Source organism: Microchirus variegatus (genome assembly GCF_963457635.1).
Source record: "Microchirus variegatus genome assembly, chromosome: 6".
NCBI classification, from domain to species: Eukaryota; Metazoa; Chordata; class Actinopteri; order Pleuronectiformes; family Soleidae; genus Microchirus; species Microchirus variegatus.
Window position 1 is genome coordinate 32581823 of NC_139807.1, and position 26030 is coordinate 32607852.

A 26030-nucleotide genomic window follows, 5' to 3' on the forward strand; every position below is an offset into this window, starting at 1 on the left:
TGTTTTGGGTTCAATAGAAAGTTAAAATCATCTGTTTTTAACATGATGTGTGTTTCTTCTCTCAGATGACAAATCATGGAAGGCAGAGGCTGAAATCGACATGGAGTTGTTTCACCAGGTAAAATGTGACTTGTTTTTGTATCAGAGAGATTGAGGCAGTTTGTGTTTAATGAGCTGAGTGCATACTAGGAACAGCCATTTCATATTTGTGTGGGCCGTGTCGTCGTCGTCGTGGTCTAAATCCTTAAATGGCTGCTGGTTCAAAGGTTTAAGTAGTCCCATTGTGTGCTGACCTAATTCCACCGCGTCTCCAAGTGTGGGCTGAGTGTCTCTGCAGTTTACTTCAAACCTTTGGCCTCGTCGACAACTGCTGAGGAGGTTCTTGTGCTCGCGCTGTTACATGGAAACAGTGGAGATAAACACTTGTTCTGTTAGCTTTGCTCAGTCTTCGTCATCAGTGAAAGCAAAGTCACGCTGCCTGTGTCCGTCCGCTCCAGTGAACTTTTACACTACATTGAAAACCACGTCGTCCTCACAGCATGATGCAGACCTCCAAACATCAGTCTGAAAATGAGTTTTAGGCAAGAGTTAAGGCCTCATTATACTTCTCTGACTGCGTAACCACGGAGACCCCCCGAGCCTTAATAGTTATCGTTATGGTGCCGGATACGCACTGCAATTTTCCGCCTGATCAGTAGGGGTCGCTACGCAAGGTTGTTGTGTGAGCAATGGCGTCTGAGCGAGAAAGACTGTTATTGTTGTTGCAGCGGAAAAACATTGAAACAGTGGTCGTTCCTCACTTTTCTGTGTCCCGGAACGCAGTTTTAAGATCATTTGAGGCGAGAAATTGGCCATTTAGAGTCTAAACATGGGGTTTGTGTGTTAAGATATGACGTATTTATAGTTTGGCAGCGACGTTATCGGCGGTGATCAGCTCCGCCTCTGTGGACGGCACAGAGCAGCGTTATCTCGACCTGTCCTGAGGACCAATCACAGCCCTTGCCGCCTCCGTTGCCCCTTGATGGAGTGACGGACACTTAAAAAATATTTTGTGCACCTTGAGATGACGGAGAGACTCTCCGACAGGCTCTACGTCGACCTAGAGGGGTCTCCGTAAACCTACGTAGAGCACTTTACGCAGGAGTATAAATTGGGCTTTAAAAGTATCCAGGGTGGGGGCCATTTTGATATGGGTGGGATGACCTCAGTTTTTTCTACATTTAAGTTTAAAAAATTAAAAGCCATCTATGCCTTAACGTCTTTTAGGCACTCTAGTAAGGGTATCAGGGAGCACTTATCGTTTCTCTTAAGTGGCAGATAGATTTGGGAGTCTTCTGTGTAAAAATGGTAGAAGATGCCATGTTTTTTAAAAATTAAACATGTATAAGGAGAAGAGGATGGGCCCAAGAATAGTGCATTGGGGAACTCGCGCTTACTGAAAAGCATCTCTCAGACAGATATGATCTGAACCACTCCAAGGCAGCATACCTGATACCCACACAATGCTCCAGACTGTGTCAGAGTAAGGCAGTAAGGTCTAAAAGCATAAGAATGGCAGAATCACCGGAGTTAGTAATGAATAAAAGATCATTAAAAACCTTTAAAAGTACAGACTCAGTGCTGTGTAAGGCTTTAAAACCAGACTGAAAAATCTCAAGAAAGCCATGTACTTCTAAAAATGGACTGCAGTTGTACAAGTACTGTTTTCTCTAAGATTTTAGAGATAAATATACAACAATTACATCGATTTAATTCAAACATAATTTTTTTTTTACTGTGCTGGAGCTGTTTGCTGACTTTTATTCTGTTTCCTCGTCCACAAGAATCACTTGATCGTGACGGTTCCTCCGTACCAGAATCAGGCGATCACCTCTGCAGTCATGGTGGGAATTTATGTGCTGACCAACGCTGGGAGATCCCACGACGTTCAGCCGTTCACGTACACTCCAGACCTGGCTTTGTGTGAGTTCACTCGTATATCGTCATATCAGGATGCAGTGTCTGTGATGACGTTTGTTGGAATAATAATCATTAAATTGGTTTAACAATGATCATCATCTGCAATGAAAGGATGTTGATGGAGATTTTCACTGATTTCTCTTGCAGCAAATCAAGATGTTCCTGTGAAGAAAGAGATGTCTTCCCCAGTGAAGACTTGTACTTTTGATGAACAAATGAAAGGTTATTTTCCTTTAGTTATACATTAATAACATGGGAGGGTGAAGCTGTTTATTCCTCTACATACTGCACACGATGCTAAAAACGTATTTTGACATTTTGAGAATGATTTAAAGTCACTTTAATTAATTAATTAATTAATTCTGTCCGTGCTCTTGCTGTGACAGCGCTGGACGGCGCTCTGAGGCCCTCCATGTTGCCTTTGGTGAAAAGAGAAGACGTGACGCCGATGGAAGTGACCAGCAACCTCCAATCCTCTGGAGTATTTAAGGTGATTTATTCATCTCTTTATTACCTCGTTATAAACTTTAAATCACTGAAAATGATGCAGGTTTCAGTCACTTAATTCTCGTTGCTCCTGTGGTTCTAGGTTTAACAGTAGTCGTATGTGTGTGTAATAATTATAATAATAATAAAAATAATAATAGTATAGCACCTTTTAAAAACAACAGTTTACGTTTAAGTGCTTTTATATTATATAACAATACATACACACATATAAACAGTATAAGGGTCAATGACGAATAAAGCTTCTAAAAAGGTATTTTTAAAAAATATTTTCAAAATAGATGTAATGCATATTTTTGAGTCCAGAACCTGTGTTTGAACATTTCTCATATATTGAATGTTTTAACTCATTTTTTAACAGTATTTTTAACTTCACAACAAAAACATGTCAGGTGGCACAACCAAATATTTATAAAAATATATATACATTCCTGATATTTATTTTAAAATACATTATTTGGCAACTAGTATCCCTTAAGGTGTCTACATGAGATAAACATTAGGAAAGGGCAGCGCTAACAAATAACCAGCGTACCTATGTACTGCGTATGTGTGACTCTGTTTTTTAAGTTTAACGTTACTTTAGAGACTCATTTTAACAATCCGGAGTCACGTAAACATGGCGTCACGCGCATCTTTTTCCGGTCAGTCGTCATGGAAACGTGCCGTGCGTTAACGTGCGTTAACTTTGACCAGGTTAAACGCCGTTGACGCGTTAACGTGTGTCAGCACTAGTTTTAAGAAGTGATTGTGTGTGTTTGCAGAGTGCTGATCTGTGTCCAGCGCAGCAGAGCACAGACATGGCTGCAGGACATCTCAGTAAAAACAGAGCGTTCTCCAGCAGCCTGCCTCAGGCCTCAGCTGACCCCGACAAAGGCCAGGCTTCTGTTTTTACCACCAACACGGAGCCCTTGAGCACCATTCAGAAGCAGGACATCGCTGCCCCCGGCTCGTTCTCTGTGCCCGCAGAGTCCCTGCTGCAGCAGAGCTCACAGCAGTTCCTCCTGGAGCCTCGAGAAGGCCTTGGACAGGAGAGGCTGGGCAGAGACCCCACACCCCAGCAGCAGCAGCAGCAGCAGCAGCTTCCGCTCTTACCCCCAGATGAAGTGGCCCAGCTGGAGGAGGCAGTGAGGCAGCTTAAAGCCAAGGGTTTCTGTAGTTTACCACTTCAGCCTGACAATGCCATGGCCAAACAGCAGCAACAACAACAACAACAACAACAACACATCCAGCACCAGCAGCAGATCCAAAAACAGCAAATCCAGCAGCAACAGATGCAGCAACAGCAGCTTCATCAGCAGCAACAGCAACAACAGCAGCAGCAGGCGTTGGAGAATTTACAGCAGCAGCTGTTTCAGTCGCAGATTCAGATGCAGTGTGGTATGTTTCAGGATGCTTCACCGGGCAAGAACGCACAGCAGCAGGCCTCGTCGCAGGGGGTGGTGCCTGGCTCGCTTTTCCAGCAACAGCAGCAGCAGCAGCAGCAGCAGCAGCAGCAGCAGCAGCAGCAGCAGCAGCAACAAGCAGCGCTCTTTCAGCAAGCCAATGACATACTTTCTATACAGACCAACTTCCTCCCGCAGACACCCTCTCACCCTTCACCGCCCATGTTCCACAACCCCGGCGCTTTGGCTGAAACGCAAGATCCGCAGGTGGCTCTGTTTCAGAAAGTGTCTCAGGAGCAGGTTCAGGCGGCTCTGTTTCAGAACACCATGACAGTGCTGCAGTCTCCAGAGCAGCAGCCCTCAAACGCTGGACTCTTTCTCCCCCAGACTCCTCTGCCCGCTCAGCTCACACCTGGCAATTCACAGCAGCAACAACAGAAGCAGCTGGGCTTTCTCAGTGCTCTACAATCCCCTGCACCTGAACCACAATCAGTATTTCAGACTCAGACTCAACTTTCCCCCATCCTGCAGAGAAGCCCCATGGATCAGCAGCAGCAGCAGCCCTCACAGCCTCAGGCGGCTCAGCAGGCTTCTCTGTTTCAGAGCATCCCCACACATCCATCTTCAAACACACTCTCTCCAGGCCAACAGCAGCAGCAGCAGCAGCAGCAGCAGCAGCAGCAGCAGGCTGGCCTACTGTTCTGCAACAGCAGCCTCTCCACACCGGACCAGGCCTCCAGCCTCCTGTTCAGCAGCCAGTCGCAGATGCCTCCTCTGACCAGCAGCAATCTGGTATCTCAAGAGCCCCAGAACCCGTCGCTGCTCTTCTCCCAGTCCAGCATGGTGACGGTGAACCAGCAGGATCGCTCCGAGCCCATGGCCCTGGGGAACCCCACTCATCCACAGCAGCAGGTCATGTTCCAGGAGCAGCAGCAGCCGATGCAGCTGGGCAGCAGCTCCAACCCCCGGCAGGAGCAGCAGCAGCAGCAGCAGCAGACTGTGGGGCTCTTCATGCCTCAGTCCAACATGGCCCCTCTGCAGGGCGGCATGGCCCAAGAGCTCACGCAGTCGTCCATGTTCGCGTCCCATAACGGCGTCGCAAACCTGCAGACGACGACGTCGTCGCCCGTTCAACAGCCGGGGACCCTGTTTCAAACTGTGAACGGGAGCATCAGTCAGCCCAGTCAGCCTCAGCAGCCCGGCCTCTTCCTGTTTGGGATTCAGAACGGTGAGTAACTCATAACCTCGCTGTGTGTGTGTGTGTGAGTCACATGGTTCTCCAGTTCCCCTCACGCGGCTGTAATTAGTGTTTAGTTTGTGTTAATAATCGACTGCTTGTACTTGAAATGTGCGACTTGTAGTTGCAAAACCACATTTATGAGTTCTCATCGGTTCCTCAGAGCTCTTACTGTTCTGGTTTTTACAGCCTCAGCTGTACTCGACTCAACATTCAAACACACTCTAACATCCAGAGAAGTAGCCAAAGCACAGCTTAAGACATAATAGTGGACTAATCCAGAACCTGGATGTTTGGATTAGTCCTGCGGTCGGAAGCACGAGTCTAAATAAACACTGACCTTTCTCTGTTTCTGCTCCGTGAGACGAGGACATCGATGGTCACGTCGTCTTAGAAGGTGACGTCAGAGTGGTGTGTGCTCGGCTTGTTTCTGCTGCCCCCAAGTGGCCAAAACGGTTCAACAAAAGATGTTTGTTAACTCTTTCCGTTTTCGAGCATTTCGACCAATCTTTCGAGACCCACAGAATATTGTGTTCTGATGACGTAAACAGTGAAACTACTAAAAGAAAGAATAGACGTTCTTCTTTCGTCTGGGAAAAAAAGTTTGTTTCTACCTTTTTCCGTTCTTTAGTAATCTGCATTAGGAAATAGGCTGATTTCACCAAAAACAGTTTTTGACCAAAAAAAACCGGCGAAAACGAGCTTTTTGTGAAAAGAAGCATTTCAAACAGATCAGTGACTTTGAGGCTAATATTTTTCAAAGATCTGAACAGTGTTTTCCTATAAAACAATAACTACAACACGGAACTAAAGTAGGTCACCTGTGCTGCCCGGGCAGAATTTATCGATCACCACTAGCTAGTGTACTGTGCGCGCGCCGCGGTGTGTTTAGCTTAGCATAGCAGCGGAGAAAACTTAACGAAAACCCACAGCTAAGCCGAATTTTTTTTTGTGGCTCCATTTTTCCATCATGTCTTTTGTACTTTTTTGCCAGTATTGATTTTAAATGGGTCTTAAATTGTGTTCATTATGGTCTTAAAAAAGTCTTAAAAAGTCTTAAATTTGACTTGTTGAAACCTGCAGAGACCCTGATACTGTATACCGAACCTCTCTGACTCCACCCTCTCTGACTCCTCCCTCTCTGACTCCTCCCTCTCTGACTCCTCCCTCTCCTCAGGATGTGGTCAGCTGATGAACACTCCAGGAAACACCCTCTCAGATCAGATCATCGCCATCAGTCAGTCCGGTCAGAGCCAGCGAGAGAACGACGCCCGCATCCAGTCTCTGCTGAACCAGTCCATGTCTCAGTCTGGACCTGTGCAGAGCGGCATGTCCGCCTCGCAGAGCATGGAGAAGATCGACGACCTGCTGGTCAGTCTGCAGGAGTCCGGCAGCAGCTTAACTCGCTCGTACTGACCTCCCTTCATCCTCTGATGATATCAAGCAGGTCAACAACGTATGAGACAAACTCTCTATTGTTCTCTTCAAACCTGCAGAAACAAAATTAGATCTCCCCGTGAAGAACTGTGAAGATAAACATGGTCTGAGACTCCACCATCACTGATGAAATTCGGCCTCAAATAGTAATGGAATTAATTTATCTTGTGCATTTTTTGTCCATATCTGCGCGTGCGTGTCCAACTGTTTGTCTCTGTGTTATTTTCTACAGTGTTAGAATAGTGTTCCCTATATAAAGGCCACAGTATACTACTGCGTAAAGTGTAAAGTGCCCTGCGTAGGTTTGCGGAGACCCCTCTACGTCCACAGAGAGCCTCTGTGTCGTCCGTCACTCCGTCAAGGGACAACGGAGACGGCAAGGGCTATAAGTAACTATAAATACGTCATATCTTAATACACAAACACCACAGTTTAGACTCAAAATGGCTAATTTCTCGCCTCAAATGATCTTAAAACTGCGTTCCGGGACACAAGAAAGTGAGAAACGGTCGCTGTTTCAATGTTATTCAGCTGCAACAACAACAACAACAGTCTTTCTCTCTCGGACGCCATTGCTCACTGTAGACCAGAGGTTCTCAAAGTTTTGATACCTGAGGGCCAATTTAGGAACCCAAAATTGGGAATTGAATCCCATTTGTAATAATTTAATGACCAGATTGCTGCTCTACAGTTTAGCGTTAAGTAATATAAGCGTTAATATAATGTAATTTAAGCATTAATATAATAACGCTTAATAATTTACTGGGTAATTACCCAGTATTTTGGCCATTGTTCTTACCTTCTAATTACAGGTTAATACCAAGTAACACATTTCTGTTACCATATATTTACTGGGTAAATAGCTAGTAATTGGGGGCTGTAGCTACCTGGTTATTACCAGCTTATAACACAATAATACACTTAAAATTCACCATATAGAAACCAGGTAAATACCCAGTATTTTTGTTTACACTTATTGGTCTGTATCCAGTAATGTCCAATAAACATTTAACAAGCTTAGTCGCTCCTGGATTAAAACTATCAACTGTAATTCATTGCGGGGCCGCCAGAAATGTTTCTGCGGGCAGCCATTGGGCCCCGGGCCGCACTTTGAGAACCACTGCTGTAGACAGAAGCGCGACAACCTTGCGTAGCGACCCCTACTGATCGGGAGGGAAATTGCAAACTCCGAAGGCTCGGGGGTCTCCGCGGTTACGCAGTCGTAGAAGTATAACGTGGCCTTAATCCTCTGTGTTTGTCGTTGTGTTCTCCTGTTGTTGCATGGACGACGGAGAGGAGAGAGTGAGGTACAGATGTTTGGAAAGGACTGTGGTTTGAAAGGTCGGACGCATCCGAGGTTGTCGAAGTTAAGAAAGTGTAGAAAAGGAAGTTTGGAAAAGTCGATGAGATGGAAAAGTAGAAAGTATTCGGTAGTTTGTAACACGGAGGCACAACGACTTACTCCTGAGGACGTGAATCTTAAATGGATGAACTGTAGCTCAGCAGGTGTGGAAATAAAAGCCTTTAGCGTGAGTTTGTTGTTGTGTAAATAAAGCGCAGACTTGTTGAGGCCTCTGTGATGTTAAGGGCGCTCACAGCCAGCGATGAAGCATCGTTAACTCTCTTTCAATACGTCGACACACGTCGTCGCAGGGCCGGCCTAAGCCTCCGTGGGGCCCTGAGCAAAATGTGATTTTGGGGGCCCTCTGTTACTGCCAATAATAATGATTATTGATCATTCACACACCTACTATACTAAAGCTATTCTACTTATTCTACTCTGTCACGTATACACTTGTAAAACTAAATGTGAGAACTTTTTGTTGCAAAAAAAAAACTCAGCAACTCCCCCTACTGGCGACACAGAGAATCAATACATAAACCCAAACGGTTAATTAATAAAATATTAAGATATTAAGGTCTGAAAATCAAAAAAATGTGCACAATCTTTCAAAATACACTCCTGTAATACAAATATTTGACTTTTATATGTAGAAAACACAACATTAAGAAAATAATCATAAGAGAAAAATTCTAAATAAACTACAGCAATACAAACGTTTTATTTTACTTTTTAGTGAATTGCTCTTGGGGGCCCTCTAGTGGTCACGGGGGCTCTAAGCAGCAGCTTAGTTCGCATATGCCTTGGGCCGGCCCTGCGTCGTCGTCGTCATCTCGACCACAACGTACACGCAGCACTTTGTTAGCGTCGCTAAATGATAAACATGTTGACAGGCTAACGTCGGTTAGCGTCGGTTTAGCTTTTCTTTCCCTTTGCTTACATCACAGAGAGTTGTTGTGTTGTGTTGTGTTGTGGTCCAAACAACAGATAATGGCTGATTCTTTGTCTTTTTCTTCACGTTATACCGTTTATTCAGCACTTTAGAACGCTGTTCTCCGCGACTACTGAGGGTACACTACAGTCCCACAGGTTTTCTCATTTCCTCAGTGTTTACAGGATAAACCTCCCCAAAACCCCCCCACGTTGGTTCGTCAGCCGTGTTACAACTTTGTTTCTTTCCAAAAGATCTAGAATTTCCCTTATTTGTTTCTAGTAATGTGGACAAACGTAAGGAGGAACTGTGTTTGAAGGAGTAGATCTGTTTAAACACACGAGAGAATGTATAATAGCATATCAGTATCGTAGTTAATCGTTATTGTCAGGGTTAGGACGGTGACGTTTGTGTTTTTTAAGTGTCGTTGAGGTCTGCGTCAGGCACGCGGGATTAACTGGATTAGTATTCTTCAAGCTACACAAGAGCCTTTTTATCAGTTTTATTCGTGTGACGGAGCGAGTGAACGCAGAGGAGGAGCGGGAGTTGTACATAGGACGTCTTATCTGGATGAAGGTGTCGTTAGCACGTCGCTAACGCGTCGCTAACGACGGAGCCCATTTTTACGCGCGTTGTTGTGAATAAAAAAGCGAGTTGAACAGATTCCATGTGGTTTTGACTCCAGATGAATCCTGATCCTGATCCAGTTTTATGGCTCATGAGCTTTTTGTTTTCTTCCTTTTCAAAATAAAAGCATCGACGCCGCTCAGACTCTTTTACTTGTTTGACGTTAAAGGGGGCTGGTCTCTGTTTCCCCTCCACACTTATGTTAGAAACATTAAAAAAAAAAAAACGCCGTTACATTTTGTACGTTTTTTTCAACGCGACACAGACGTTTGTGTGTGTGTGTGTGTTTGTTTGTGTGTTCTTAAAGGGACCCTTTACTCCTGAAGAAAAGAGCTATCCGTGATTGGCTTTCTTAAACTCGTGAAGTATTGAGTATTTATGATTGTATTTTCCTTTTGTTGTTTTGTTGTGTTGTGTTGTTGTACTAGAGCATATCTTAATTTATTTTCCAAATTTATTTTCCTGTAATTCCGAGTGAAACCGATGTTGATTCCCCCGAAAACACTCGGATTAAATAAAGACATTCCTGTGCACGGTTACTTATGTAAAGTACATGTAACACGTTTGTGCTAAAATCAACCAAAGTTAAAATACGATGATGATGTTTCTTTACGTCGATAAAAAAGTTCCACAGGCGACAAAAAAACGCCAGAACAAGACATCGATCTCTCTTTTTTTTTTTTTTTTTTTTTTTAACGTTACCAAATTATTGCTTTATTATATTTTATTATGTTCTATTTCCTTTCCATAAAATGTCACTTTAGACACTAACATAAGCTGTACATCAGGGGTCTCAAACTCGCAGCCCAGGGGGCCACATGTGGCCCGTCAGTCATTGTCCCGCGGCCCTACACTGAAATTACAAAATTCCACCTTTAATTATATATATATATATATATATATGTATATATATATATATATAAAAGCCTGTCTAATGTTTTAATTACAATTGTAATTTAGCTCAGTTAGCTCCTTTAGCTGCATTAGCTCCTTTTAGCGCCGTTAGCGTTAGCCTGGAGTGGAACTGGAGCGGTCTGTTTATGAGAAGAAAAGAGCAGCGCTAACAAATAACCGGCGTAGCTGTGTAACTGCTTATGTGTGCCTCTGTTTTTAACGTTTTTAAACTCATTTTAACAATCCGGAGTCACAGAAACATGACGTCACGCATGTCTTTTCCCGGTTTAACGCGCTTGTTAATGTGAACGCAAGACGCGCGTTACGTCATGTTTTGCGTGACTCCAGATTGTTAAAATGAGTTTAAAAACGTTAAAAACAGAGGCACACATACGCAGTTGCACAGGTACGCTGGTTATTTGTTAGCGCTGCTCTTTTCCTTTAATAAACAGACCGCTCCAGTTCCACTGTAGGCTAACGCTAACAGCGCTAAAAGGAGCTAACGGAGCTAACTGGTAAACGGTGCCTGGACTCCAGTGTCGCGGCACGTAAACATGATGTGACGCACGTCTTTTCACGGTCAGTCATGGAAATGCGTTGTGTGCGTTCACGTGTTAGCCTAGCGTCCAGCACTAGTATACAGTATACAGTATACACTGTTTTATTTCTGTCCCTCTTTGTTATTTACATTTTTGGGGGGGTTTTTGTCTTGAATTATCCATCAAAACAAACACTTTTACTTTGAAAGGGTGTGCGATGTCAGCCTAAATATTTGTAATTGCAACATCACGATGGATTATCAAGATATCAAATATCAACATTTTAATTTGTAATCACTAAACCGTTCGTTTTTACCAAATTGTTGGACTTATGTTTTCACCTCCTGACCAGACTAGAAGTTCTTTGGCCCCCAGGGCATTTTGAGTCCGAGGCCCCTGATGTACATCGTCGTTTTTTCTGCTACGTTTGCGATCTATTTTAATCTGACAGTGTGTGTTGGTCAGGATGATTGACAGGCTTTGTATGAGAGGTGCTATATACTGTAAATTAAGTCCGATTGATTGATTGATTGATTGATTGATTGATTGATTGATGATTGACAGGTCTGGAGGAGATGTTTTTACCTTTTTCTGAATTAGCCTGAGAACGCGTCGAAGCCGTAAGACTCTTCACTTTGCTTTGATGTGAACGTGTCGTGCGTCTTTTTTTGCGCGGTTTGTCCTGAAGTATCCTTCGCGTTCGCGTTTGCGTCCAAACGACGTAGATGCAGACGAGAATCCTCTGAAACTGCTATGCAGCTGATATACTGTAAATGTAGACGTGTCCCGTTTGTTTTTGTTTGTTTTCTGATGATATATTTTTCTATGATAGCCTCTCGTCCTGTCTTTTATTTATGTCGCTAATGTTCATACTACGGCTTTGTTTTTGAGTGAAACCTTTAACCAAATTTAAAAATTAGTGTAGATTTCTCTTCCAGTTCATTTTAGTGATTCAAAGCTCACTATTTCCCGTCTTTTTATTATGTTTTGTGTCACATGATGCTGTTTATTAGTGTAGTGATGTTATTTTCTCTCTAGTTACTGCCATAATCATAGGGTTCTCTTCATATTCACAACAATAGCTTTGTTTGTCATTTAGAAACAGTGTTAAGATTAAATACATATATATATACATATATATATATATATATAAATATATCACTCTTTTTCCCACTACACTGATAAACAGCCTCCTGAAAACAGAGAGTTTATTCTAACAATGTGAACAATAATCCGCTCGAGGACGAGAAAGAAAAGGTTTCTATATATTTGGCTTTTGTTTGTTGGGATTTTTTTTTTTTTTTTTCTCTTTCTTGCAAATCATTTTGTAAACTTGCTGCTGTCTATAATAAACATATATATTGTACTTTCACTGGTAAACTGCAGAGCTTTCATTTCATGTCATTGATATTTCTTTTCCACACTGTATTTTTTTGTTTTTGTGTGTGAGCAAATGATAAAAACATGTAAACATGCAAAAAGCTAAATCTAATAGTTTTTATTTATTTAAGAGCCTTAAAGTCGCTCGCGTCGTGTCTTTACTTCGCTGCGATTTTTGGACTTTTGTGGGGCTCGTCATCCACTTCTCGCATTTTAGTGACAGTCCCTGAACGCGTCACCCACTTCTAGCGTTTTAGTGACAGTCCCTGAACGCGTCACTCACTTCTTGCGTTTTAAGCTACAGTCCCTGAACGCGTCATTCACTTCTCGCGTTTTAGCGACAGTCACTGAATGCGTCATCCATGTTTTAGACAGTCCCTGAACACGTCATCCACTTCTCGCATTTTAGTGACAGTCCCTGAACGCGTCACCCACTTCTTGCGTTTTAAGCTACAGTCCCTGAACGCGTCACCCACTTCTAGCGTTTTAGTGACAGTCCCTGAACGCGTCACCCACTTCTTGCGTTTTAGTGACAGTCCCTGAATGCGTCACCCACTTCTCGCGTTTTAGCGCGATCCCTGAACGCGTCATCCACTTCTCGCGTTTTAGCGACAGTCCCTGAACGCGTCATCCACTTCTCGCGTTTTAGCGACAGTCCCTGAACGCGTCACCCACTTCTTGCGTTTTAGTGACAGTCCCTGAATGCGTCACCCACTTCTCGCGTTTTAGCGCGATCCCTGAACGCGTCATCCACTTCTCGCGTTTTAGCGACAGTCCCTGAACGCGTCACCCACTTCTCGCATTTTAGCGACAGTCCCTGAACGTGACATCCACTTTTTCGCCTTTTAGCAACAGTCCCTGAACGTGACATCCACTTTTCGCCTTTTAGCGACAGTCCCTGAACGCGTCATCCACTTCTGGTGTTTTTACGACAGTCCCCCACAAAGTTGTCCTCACAGAGAAGAAGGGTTAGTTATAAAGAGTGTGTGCTTTAAATCAGTGTTTGGTTTTCTTCACTTTGTAAAAAACATGTTTCGATGAATTTATTTTGGAATTTTTGAAAATGGAAATATTCTGTGATTTCCCGTCATGTGTCATGTGTTGTGTCTCGGTCTAACGCTCTGACTCACTGAAACTCTTTGTTCCAAAGTCACACAGCTGTTAATAATCACAACAACGTCAAGATGAAAACCATGTTCCACTGGATTTCTAAAGAAGGTCCAAGAGTCTGATGAAACCACCTTTGGAGAATTTGTGACCAGAAAAGGAGGTAGACAAGGAAGAGGCGTGAGCTGCAAACAACTTTGAACAGCAGTGAAGATTCTAAACTGTCATTAAGAGCTTTGACCTGTGGGGGGCAGTGTTTATTACACCACATGACATTATCAGAACAGAGAAGATGAATATGTGACTATTATGAACCAGTGCAGTGAGTATGCACATCACAAGCTTCAATCCTGTTTCATTCCTTTGTTCGAAGACATCAAAGGACTCTTGTCTTTGATGTCTTTGACTCTTGATGTATTTGATGCCTGTCACATTAGCAAGGATGCTCTTCTTCTCTCACTACAGCCACCTGCTGTGCACTGCAAGGTGCAATGCTGCCCTCTACAGTTCAAAGATCCCAATCACATCCCGTCGGTGAGTGTCTCTCACTGGCCAATCATCGACTTTCAACTCACATCAAAGCACATCAAAGCACATCAAAGCGACCAGACTGATGTACAGACTGACATCTTACAAACATCATTAAAATAACATATGATGCTCTGATAAAAATCTGATAAATTTACTGTACACTGTATGTAATACAGTCTTATATATATATAACATATATATATTATCCCAATCTCACCTCAGGTTACCCCTGCAATGTAAAATTGACTTTATTGATGAACTGAAAATAGTTGTACATTACTTTACTTGTATATAATGTAAGTTTGCTTTATTTTATGTAGAGTGCATACTCAAAACATTTTAAAAGTAATTAAAAGGCAAAAGAGTGAAGAGTTTGTCTTCTTTTCATGTTTGAATGATCTTTGTTTACAGACAATCGTTGAATTAATAAAGATATTGATCTATTATTAAAAAATATATATATATATATAAGAAATGTCCCCTTTATAAATCCAGACACCAGTTTATAGTCGGGGTTATTAATAAATGTAATCGGTCTTTTATGTTCAGGGATCAGTGAGTTTTATAGATGTGCTGTAGTCCCTCCCTCTCTCTGAAGCGCAGATATCCGACAGTCCCTGAACGCGTCATCCACTTCTCGCTTACTCGCGTTCTCGCGCACACATCCACACGCAGATCCTTCCGAGAACAGGACGGTGAAAACATGGCCGACGTGACAGCGGTGGACGGAGATAAACTCAGCAAAAAGTAAGCGCGCTCGTTTCTTACATCGCACTCATTGTTGTCGAGCCGCCATTTTGTCCTAATATTATCTTCAATATGTGATTATTTAAACCGCTGTGAGTTTTTTTTGACGAGGTTTCGTAAAATGACTTCATGTTACATCAGGAGTGTGGAGGTTCCCCATATGCGGGCGCGCGACTCGCCTACACCTCCCATGATTCAGTTCGTCTTGATCTCTGGTCGCTGTAGTCTTTAAACAAGAGTCGACGCCGTCTGAGCAACGCTTGTTACTCGCGAGTAAAAACTACAACATCCAGAGTCTCCTGAAAACGTGTCTTCCGCACATAGCTTTCGCTTTCAATCGTGCTGGATATTCATTTTAACGAATGATTCACATAATTCCCTCTACTTTTTACCAATAAGATGATTATTTTTCACTTTATTAGAGCACAATAACAGTGCTTGTTTATCTGTGTCTTCCTGTGCTCACCCGGAAGTCATTTAATGTTAGCTGTGACATGGCTAACTAAAAGAAACACGAAGCTAATCTCAGATTTTCTGCTAGTTTCTTCTTCTTCTTCTTCTAAAGTCTGCTGCCTTTATACTCTGCTCACTTGTGTGTTTGTGCACAATAATAATTGTCGGCAAAGACCATTCAAAGGCGGCCTTTACTAGAAACGCTGTTATATCTGTGTACATATATGTGTATTTTCGCAGGTCTGCCTGCTGACCCGCGTCAGTTCAGCTGCAGCATGCTGTGTCTGGTCAGAGCAGCCAGGCAGCAGCTGTGCCGAGCCTTTGTGGTCAGGGGGCAGTGGTTAAACTGTGCCCCCCCATGTACAGCCGCAGTCCCAGCTCAAATTTATGGCCACCGATGGAGAGGTGACAAAAGGTTGGTGGCTTTTCCCATTCCCGTGAGAAAGACAACCAACCTTTTGTCATCGAATATTGTCCAGATGTGTTTTTATTCTACACGCACTACTTAAAGGTGCCGTATGTAAGAATGTGGCCAAAAAAAACGGTCTTTTAGGTTTCGTTTTCTGACGTAACTGGCAACCCGTTGGTCGCTCGGCAGCTGAGACTCTACTGACTGCAATGATTGGTAGACGGCGGTAGGTGGCGCCACATGATGCCCAAAACACGATTTCAAAACATAAACAGGATTTGCAGTCTGCAAAAAAATTTTTTTAATGCAAATATTTTGTCTGTACTGTTGTTGAGTTCAGTTTGTTATATGAACATTATTCCTGAGTCTCTGTGACATATTAGGAGGATTTTATGATTTATTACATAATGCACCTTTAAATAGGTTGTAAACAGACAACGCATACGGGCTCTGAGACGAAAAACAAACGTTTTGATTACGCGATTCACATGCATGCTCCGTACCCACTGGAAAGTTCTACACCTCCCACTTCCTGGTTCTTGAACTAAAGTAAACCGCAGAGACTAATTCAAACAGTTAAGACTTGTGACATTCACCTAAAGTACACAGAGTTACGTCCTTGAGTAGGAACGTACTACACATTACACACTGAAGGTCTGGTCCATAGACGACGCACATACGTGATGTGGTTCCTCTTCTGCATGAGTCTCTGTTCCTCTGAGTCTCTGTTTGTGAAACACGTGAACATCCATTAAAGCGAACCTGTTGTTGCCGTTATCGACTGCACTAAGTAATATTTAACTTGTTGTGACTCATCTTGTACTTTTTGTTTCATTTTTTGTCAGTGAGCTGAAGAGGCGAATGAAAGCTGACAAGAAGGCAGCGGAGAAAGAAGCAAAAGTCAAAGAGCAGGTGGAACAGAAGAAGGAATCCAATGACCAGGCTGCGCCCAACGCCTGTGTGCTGGATGAGGAGACTCTCGATCCAAATGTGAGATTTCTGCGTGGTCGTTGTACCTTATTTTCTTTACTGTTTACGTCCCTAATACGTTTTTTTCACAAGCATTTTCTTCACTCTTCACTGTAGCAATACTTCAAGATCCGCTCCCAAGCCATCCATGACCTGAAGGGCACAGCGGAGGATCCGTACCCACACAAGTACCATGTCGACCTGTCGCTCACAGACTTCATTGAGAAGTACAATCATCTACAGCCTGGAGACCAGCTGACCAATGTTGTTCTCTGTGTGTCAGGTACCAGGATTATTTTATATGGTGCTATTTTAGAGGGCTGTAGCGATACACTAATCTCACGATACGATATTCAGCTCACAATACGATATATATCACGATATTCAGCCAACGATACGATTCGATATAATTCAATACACTTGCATCATTTTCTGAAAGATTTTTATAACATCTTGTGAGTGTTTCATTTACTTGAATTGAGTTAATTGAATTGTAAACTAAAAACATCAATTACACTATATGTCTCTGACTGGACAGAGTCTACAGTTTGCAAATGCTGGACAAACTGAATTAAAGATGTGATTAATGTGATGAGAAAATTAGCTCCCTTTATTCAAACGGTGCAAACTGTAGCTTACAAGCCTGAAAAGTAAACAAAGTGCAGTATTGCAATAAACAATGGAGAGTTAAAAAGTGCATCAAGTGTTCTGTTCTGAACAGTTGATTTTTTACCTCGACACTGAACACATGAAGCAGCCAGTCTAGCCACCAGGTCAGTAAACATAGAACCATGGCTTTCCCCAAACAGTCAATAAGAACAACTTTTAAACATTATTTAACTTAAAATAAGTGCTGGACCATGAACGGCGTTAACACATGACTCTTTTCCATGAAAACTGACCGGAAAAATATGTTACGTCATGTTTACGTGACTCCCGATTGTTAAAATGAGTCTCTAAAGTAACGCTAAACCTTAAAAACAGAGGCACACAGTACACAGGTTACGCTGCTCCAGTTCGACTGTAGGCTAACGGCTGAAGGAGCTAATGGAGCTATCGATATATATCGCAGGATTGGTAAAATCGCTCAGCCCTACTATTTTATACATGGTGTTATTTAGCAGTAGCAGCCGTTGTTAAACTTCTTTTTTTTATTTTGGGCAGGTCGCGTCCACGCCAAGAGGGAGTCTGGTGCCAAGCTGATCTTCTATGATCTGCGAGGCGAAGGCGTCAAGTTGCAAGTAATGGCAAACTCAAGGTATAGGTTATCATGTTGTTATGTCGTGTGCATAATATAAGCTGTTATATTATATTATATTTTAAGGTTCAATAAATGATTTTCTGTCGTTTCTGTACTCTATCGCTTACTTCAGAAACAGTGAAACTCCCACTGCTGCGTCACATTTCATTTATTTAGCTCAGTAATGTGGACAAATGCATCCTGGAACCATCTCCAAATATATATTTTCTGTCATGGGATCCCAGGATTAGGAGCGTTAATACCAGCTCTTCTTCTTCTTCTTCTTCTTCTAATATCAAATCTAAATCTTGTTTCCGCTCTGTCAGGAACTACACGTCTGAAGATGCCTTCGCGGCCATCAACAACAAACTGCGCCGCGGCGACATCATCGGTGTCCGTGGAAACCCGGGGAAAACTAAGAAAGGCGAGTTGAGCATCATTCCCATGGAGATCACCCTGCTGTCTCCGTGTTTGCACATGCTGCCCCATCTCCACTTTGGCCTCAAAGACAAGGTAATAACGTCCGACGCAGTTCTTTTCCTACAAACGTGTATTTGATAGTTTATGAAGATTCTTATGTCTCACAATTTGATATTTAGTTTATTTAAAAATGGTTGCTGCTGCTTAAGGTCAGTTTACTGGTTCATCCAACGTATTAGTGAGGTTTATCTGCTAAAAATGCTTTTTGGACATTCATTCATTCATTCATTCATTCATTCATTCATTCATTCATTCATTCATTCATTCATTCATTTATTTATTCTTTAATTTTAGTTCAGAAATTATACTCTCAAAATCCAACTCTATTTGTTAAGCACCTTAAACAAAGCACAGTGGACCAAAGTGCTGTACATAGTAAATAAAACACACAATGAGTAAAAACTTAACAATGAAATACAATAAAATAAATTAAAATAATTTAAAGATCGTGAAAAACACAAGAAAAAAATGCATCTTGCAAAGTGTCAAAGGCCAAAGAGAAGAGTTGGGTTTTAAGAAGGGATTTAAAAACAGGCAAAGACGAGGCCTGTCTTCCATGTTTAGTGATACAATGACTTGAGTGCACTGTAATGTGTTTTTCTGTGACATGCAACCAATTTTACAAATATCTGCCCTGACCTGTTTTTTTGTCAGTTCCCACCTGACTCGTTTGACCGTAAAGGCCACATTATACTTCTCCGACTGCGTATGCGTTATCCGTCTGCGTCACCACGGAGACGCCTCGAGCATTTATACTTCTGCGTCGTGGTGACGGACACTCGCTGCAATTTCCCGCCCGATCAGTAGGGGTCACTGCGCAAGGTTGTTGTGCTTCTGGCTACAGTGAGCAATGGCGTCCGAGAAAGAAAGAGAGAGAAAGACTGTTGTTGTTGAAACAGTGGCCGTTTCTCACTTTTCTGTGTGATGGAACGCAGTTTTAAGATAATTTGAGGCGAGAAATTGGCCATTTAGAGTCTAAACATGTGCTGTGTGTGTATAGATATGACGTATTTATAGTTCGGCAGCGGCGTTATCGGCGGGGATCAGCTCCGCCTCTGTCAGGACGCCCGGAGCGCACTGAGAGCCGGCACAGAGCAGCTTCGCTCGGCCTGTCCTGAGGACCAATTGCAGCTCTTGCCGTCTCCGTTGTCCCTTGACGGAGTGACGGACACTTAAAAAATATTTCGTGCACCCGGAGACGACGCAGAGGCTCTTCGACAGTCTCTGCGTCGACGCAGAGTCTCTACGTAGCCTACGCAGAGCACTTTACGCAGAAGTATAAATTGGGCTTAACGCTAAAGTTCTAACGGTCATGAATGATCCTAACATTAAAGAAACTGTGAATTTGATCGTTTAAACCTGTTATTTCAGGTGAAAACAACAGCACTTTTACACGTTTAAAAAAAAAACCTTCTTCCGTCTCTTACAGGAAACAAGATTCCGTCAGCGATACTTGGACCTGATCCTCAACGACTATGTGAGGCAGAAGTTTGTCACCCGCGCCAAGATCATCACGTACTTGCGCAACTTCCTGGATCAGATGGGATTTTTGGAGGTAACCGTGTGCCGCGTTGTTGTTTTGTACAAATCTGGACATGGGGTTCGGAAGTTTTGCAAAACACACTTAGGATTTGGAAGTTTGGAAGGTTCTGCTTTAGCTTGTGTGGAAAGTGCTCGTCCACAGTCTGCACCAGTTCAGTTGCCTTCTGTCTTTCATGCAAAGTGCATCTGAAGTAGAGTTTGTGTTACCTCAGGCTTATCGCACTGAAAGTTTATAAAGTAACTTTATTTTAGTGCTGTGCAATAGGTTAAGACGGAAAAAGACGCGCGTGACTTCATGTTTACGTTCCGCGACACCGGAGTCCAGGCACCGTTTACCTGTTAGCTGCATTAGCTCCTTTTAGCGGTAAACAGTGGAACTGGAGCGGTCTGTTTATTAAAGGAAAAGAGCAGCGTCAACAAATAACGTTAGCGTACCTCTGTACTGCGTATGCGTTAATTTAACAGTTAATAATAGTTATATAGTTAATAATTCTAACAGTTTACTCTCTCTGTGTCTATGTTTGTCATTTATAACCGTGTTTAAATGTGTGTGTGATTATGTTTTGCTTAATCCTTCAGATTGAGACTCCAATGATGAACCTGATCCCCGGTGGTGCGGTGGCTCGTCCCTTTGTGACGTACCACAACGATCTGGATATGAACCTGTACATGAGGATCGCACCTGAGCTTTACCACAAGGTAAGAACCAGCGTCGACGCGTTGTACACAAACACATATCATTTATTCATGTTACCGTTCTGAATCTACACTGTGTCGTGTCTTTTTTCCCCTCAGATGCTCGTCGTCGGCGGGATTGACCGAGTTTACGAGATTGGACGTCAGTTCAGGAACGAAGGCATCGATCTGACTCATAATCCCGAGTTCACCACCTGTGAATTCTACATGGCTTATGCAGATTACTACGACCTGATGGAAATCACAGAGAAACTCCTCTCAGGTAAAAGAACATTCACGCACGGTCGTTTCTGCACTTCGTTTCTGAACTGATGCTCCATAATGTTTTATTTCGTCAGTTTATTATGGTAAGAATAAACACACTGGCGTTCTTAATGTTTGACTGAGGCCATTAATTCTGTGAGCCTCTGATTTCCTTATTGCCACATCAAAAAGCTTCAAGCACAGTAGAAAAGAAGTCAAGGTCACCTGAGCCTCCTCACACAGAACACACTTCACTTAAAACAGATGTGGAACCTTCTTTAGGAACATTAAACACTATATTAAATGGATTCAAACGTGTTCTACGTTGCAAATAACATTAATACCAGACGGGTAGAAAAAGAAAAGACCGATGACTGATTCTTACCTGGACTATAATCCATAGACCTCGTCAGCTACATGGCAGCATAATGAAACTGTTATCAGTTAGTTATTGTATTAATCATTGTGTGAAAGGACGCATATAAAAGTGCTGAAGTTTAATTCATCTTTAACACGTCGTCAAAGTGTGGACTCAACTCGTGAATGTGAATTAGGTTCAGTTAAGTTAAGACGTCACTTGTTTAAAAACAGAGGACGATCAATTTAATAGTTTTAATGCAAATAATTCAATCATTCTCCGCATTCTACATAGATTCAGTTGGAAAATTCTACTTAAATTGCAGTGAATTCTGTGTATTCCAATAAAACAAGCAACTGCTGCCGTTAAAAGTTGATGCACTTAGCATTTTAGCACAGTATCTGGGTATAAATGCACTGTTTTATAAAAAATATATACATTTTCAGTGTCACAATTATCCATTTTAAATGGCAATGCATGGTAACATAAAGTAATATTCACAGGTCTGTAATATATACAGGTACATCATTCATATTCAGAATTTAATACAGTAAATGCACACAAAATAATACATTTACAATAATAATAATATGTTACAAAAATGCTTACCTGTCTATGTTTGCAATAGCTGCCTATGACCACAAGGGGGTAGCAGACTAAAGTCTCCTCAGAAGTCGTCATATGGATCAGAAAGTAAACGTGTGATTGGTTGAGCCAGTGTCAGAGATGGTAAAATAAAGTCAGTGTGAAACTTAAGAGGATTTAGTTTCCCTTTTGTTTTCCAGCTGTTGCATCATGGGAAATGCAGCTGGAACAAACATGAATCCACTTTATGTTTTAATGAAAAAAAAAAACTGACCCCTCTGTGTTACAGGGATGGTGAAGCACATCACCGGAGGATACAAGGTGACGTATCACCCCGAGGGTCCAGAGGGTCAGGCCTTTGAGATCGACTTCACGCCACCGTTCAGAAGAGTGAGCATGACCCACGACCTGGAGAAGATCATGGGCGTGAAGTTCCCTCCGACGGACAGCTACGACAGCGACGGTGAGAGTCTGTGGCGCAGATGAAGTGTGTGGATAAATAAAGATAATCTCAGTTACGTTAAGTTCATCACGACTTTCTGATTTCGGACTTTTCAGAGACGCGCAAATTCTTTGACGAGCTGTGCGCACAGAAAGGAGTGGAGTGTCCTGCACCCAGAACCACCGCCCGCCTCCTGGATAAGGTGATGTCTTGATGAACATCAACATTTGTACGGTCGATTACTGTCTATATAATGGTTACTAATTCCATTTTTTCCTCACAGTTGGTTGGAGATTTCCTCGAGGTCACCTGCATCAACCCGACATTCATCTGTGATCATCCTCAAATCATGAGTCCCTTAGCCAAATGGTGAGTACTTTGTACTTCCTTCTCACTAGAGCTGGGATTTATGGGAGCTGGAGTTTGAGGAGCTGCTAATTTCAAAGAGCTGTTCAAAAGACTCGGCTCGTTCTTATATTTAAAGGTGCATTATGTAATAAATCATAAAATCCTCCTAATATGTCACAGAGACTCAGGAATAATGTTCATAATAAACTGAACTCACCAACAACAACAGTACAGACAAAATATTTGCATTAAAATAAAATATTTTGCAGACTGCAAATCATGTTTATGTACCGCAAATCATGTGGCGCCACCTACCGCCGTCTACCAGTCATTGCAGTTAGTAGAGTCTCAGCTGCCAGTTACATCTGAGCTACAGTATTTTTGAATGTGAGTATAGTAACCTTTTTTTGGCCACATTCTTACATATGGCGCCTTTAATTATTATTTAGAAGCCAAACGGGGGTAAAAACTCATTTTTTATCAAGAAATCTATTCTTAAATATTGATTTATATTTGCCTTTGCCTTGTGTTTTCGTTGTAAACGTTCTATTCTATAAGGCAGCTCCATATCTCCATGAATCCTTATATTTGGGACTCTGGAGGTCCTATCAGTCAGCAAAGTGTGAAAAAAGATGACTCTGTCATGTTTTTGTGGTCGTCCTCAGTCTAAGTACAGGAGATAAAACACGTGATGTTGACTTCCTCACTCACTGGGACGTCACAATGCGCTAAATTCCTGGAATTGTTGTCTCACTGAGCTCCGCTTTGTCCGTAAAACACGCAAGAGTGCAGGCGAGGGCTTAAACCGGAAATGTCCCCTAAAAGTTCTATTCTTGGCTCCACAGTGCAGCACAGAGTTCTACACAAACTTCCAGCCTCAGAGGATTTATCTGTCCAGTGGATACATGTTATATATGACGACAATGTGCCTGCTAGAGCCTGCTAATGATCACTTTTCTAAATGCTAACCGCTGTTAGCTCCCAGTAGCCTCTGTGGCTGATGTCATTTCCTGTCCCTTAAGTTTGGTTTTACTTTTTGTATGATATGGCAGCTATTTATTGTCTGAATGCTCAGATTGATGTGATGTCCTGTTTGTTTCAGGCACAGAGCAGAGAAAGGCCTGACGGAGCGCTTTGAGCTCTTTGTGATGAAGAAGGAAATCTGTAATTCTTACACTGAGCTGAATGATCCGGTCAGACAGAGGGAGCTTTTTGAGCAACAATCTAAGGTGAGTGTAAATCCCTCCTCCCCTCCGTCTGTCATCTTATGTTGTTTCATTATCTAAAGACTGTGTGAGAGTGTGTGTATCAGTGCATGTTCATGATGAGACTTGAATCTCTGATCAGGCCAAAGCTGAAGGTGACGATGAAGCCATGTTCATCGACGAAACCTTCTGCACGGCGCTGGAGTACGGTCTGCCTCCCACTGCGGGCTGGGGAATGGGCATCGACCGTCTCACCATGTTCCTCACCGACTCCAACAACATCAAGGTAAAGCTGTCGCATATACGTGATACTTAAAGGGATACGTCACCGATTTGAATGTGGCTTTGTTTTGCTAGAATAGCAGTAGTATTTTATAGAAAATGTGCTTCCCTCCCTCAGTTTTCCCTTATCCAAATGTGCCCTACTGTGAGTCAAATGACGCGTTTTGCATCACAGTAGGGCACATTTTTAAAATGGAAAACAGATTTTTTTTACAACTTTACTACCGCTTCACAACTTAAACACTTAATTGAGGTTATGTTAAATATGCACAACAGTGACATTAAGTGATTACAACAGTCTTCATTTTTCTTCTCCTCTGGTCGAGACATTTTTGAGAGCGGTACTGAGGCTTTTTAGTGTGTTTGAATAACTCTGCTGCCCTAGTGCTACGAGCTCTTATCGGGTAAAGCAACAGTTAGATAGTGAAACCAGTATTTAAATTAATATATATATGATATATTTCTTGCATGCATCCCCTTTAACCTCTTTTTGGAGTCCCTGCTCAAAAATGACATGCCCAAACTAAACAGAGTAAATCTCTGCAGTTACAAGCTCTGTGTGGATAATCTTGGTATCAAAATAAAAACAACCCTTGTGAGTTTCACTGTAGATGCCACTGTGTCAGAGTAAATGTACAAGGAACACAGCAGAAATGAAGGACTTTTTTCTCTTGCCTAAAAAAAATATTGCATTTTAAAGCAAATATCACCTTTAAAATATGCAGTAGGAGCTTAAAAATGCATGTAGGTCATGTAACAACATGTGGACATGAGCTGTGCAAAGTCTGATGCTGCTGAAGTGAAGCAGAGTGAAATTACAGAGGTTTTAGTAAAGAAATGTCCAGGCTTTCTCTGGTTTGGCACAGTTTGGCACCATCTGGGCCATTGGAGATTTCTTAGGTACCAAATTATTCAAAAAAAATGGTCTAAAAAGTATGAGGACTCATAAAATTGGGATTAAAATGCCACTTCAGACTAAACTTTAGATGAAAGATTGGCTTGATATCTAATGATTGTGTTGCATTCCTTCAACATTATCATCCTTTAACTTCACGTCAGAAGTGGCAGAATGACTTTTTCTTTATCTAGAAAATGTGTAGAAATTGTTTTGTTCTTTTTAAAAAACAAAAGCTGAAATATTTTTTTTCTTGTTGTTTTATTTCCAGGAGGTGTTGCTGTTTCCAGCCATGAAGCCTGACGACAATAAGACGTCTGTGCCCACAGAGGGAACCTCCGTCTGATGACCTCTGACCTTTGACCCCAGGCTAACAGAAGGATCTTTTACCTCGCTGTTATCGGTGGATTCTGTGGGATTTGTGTCTTTTTTATCACAGTTAGTCAAAGGTTAAATCTCGGTCCTCCTGCGTCACTTTGACAGGTTTTAATTCCTCGCTGCTTCCTCTTCAAACAGCTCCTCGTTGTTGTCAGTCAGACGGTAAATGGATGCTGTGTGATCTTATGATTGAGTGTCATGTGCAGACCTGGAGGAAACAGTTCTGATTATACTCTGTTTGATTATGTTTACCAAAGTACAGATAAGATTGATCACAAAGCCGAAGATCCTCATGTCTAAAGTTTTCACACCATGTCCGTCCAGGTCTGCTCAAAGGTCTAATCATGGTTCATTTGGAATAAAAGGCAAATTAATCTATGTTATTAAGTCTCCTTGATGTTTGTGCACTGATTAAATACAACCCAGGTTGCAAAAAACTCTTCTTAATGTTATTAGTTGCATAGATTTGTCAGATTTCATCTTTAATTCAGAAGTTCTGAGGACAAATATGGGTTTAAAACCACAATGAGGGAACTTTTGTCTAGTGCTGTCAAACATTTACGCGTCAATGGCGTCTACGCTAACTCATGACATGTTTCCATGACGACTGACCGGAAAAAGATGTGCGTGACGTCATGTTTACGTGACTCCCGATTGTTAAAATGAGTGTCTAAAGTAACGCTAAACTTTAAAAACAGAGGCACACATACGCAGTTACACAGGTACGCTGGTTATTTGTAGCGCTGCTCTTGTCCTTTAATAAACAGCCCGCTCCAGTTCCACTGTAGGCTATCGCTAACGGCGCTAAAAGGAGCTAATGCAGCTAACGGAGCTAACTGGTAAACATGACGTCATGCGTTCCTTTTTCCGGTCAGTCGGCAT

At 42.3% G+C, this 26030-nt stretch overlaps 2 protein-coding genes across 3 annotated transcripts in view; both read left to right on the forward strand.

The window, feature by feature from the left end:
- nfat5b (nuclear factor of activated T cells 5b) overlaps positions 1-7181 on the forward strand; it is a 34360-nt gene extending 27179 nt beyond the window's left edge. The window contains exons 8-13 of the mRNA XM_083891618.1: positions 66-118; positions 1824-1962; positions 2107-2181; positions 2346-2449; positions 3231-5079; positions 6266-7181. Coding sequence (XP_083747744.1) covers positions 66-118; positions 1824-1962; positions 2107-2181; positions 2346-2449; positions 3231-5079; positions 6266-6504 — 2459 coding nt within the window. The 3' untranslated portion in view covers positions 6505-7181. The remainder of the gene's footprint in view (positions 1-65; positions 119-1823; positions 1963-2106; positions 2182-2345; positions 2450-3230; positions 5080-6265) is intronic.
- Positions 7182-14528: 7347 nt separating this feature from the next.
- Positions 14529-25526, forward strand: kars1 (lysyl-tRNA synthetase 1). Of its 2 annotated transcripts, XM_083891260.1 has the most exons (15): positions 14531-14623; positions 15317-15491; positions 16331-16475; positions 16572-16737; positions 17619-17712; positions 18021-18207; positions 19604-19729; positions 20296-20415; positions 20512-20674; positions 21888-22061; positions 22157-22242; positions 22324-22409; positions 23491-23617; positions 23736-23879; positions 25042-25526. In XM_083891260.1, exons 2-15 carry the CDS (start codon positions 15352-15354, stop codon positions 25114-25116), a joined length of 1833 nt encoding a protein of 610 aa, XP_083747386.1. In that variant the 5' UTR covers positions 14531-14623; positions 15317-15351; the 3' UTR covers positions 25117-25526. The 2 variants fall into 2 exon arrangements, with proteins under 2 accessions (XP_083747387.1, XP_083747386.1); XM_083891261.1 differs by lacking the exon at positions 15317-15491 and having other exon boundaries at positions 14529-14623.
- Positions 25527-26030: the final 504 nt, after the last annotated feature.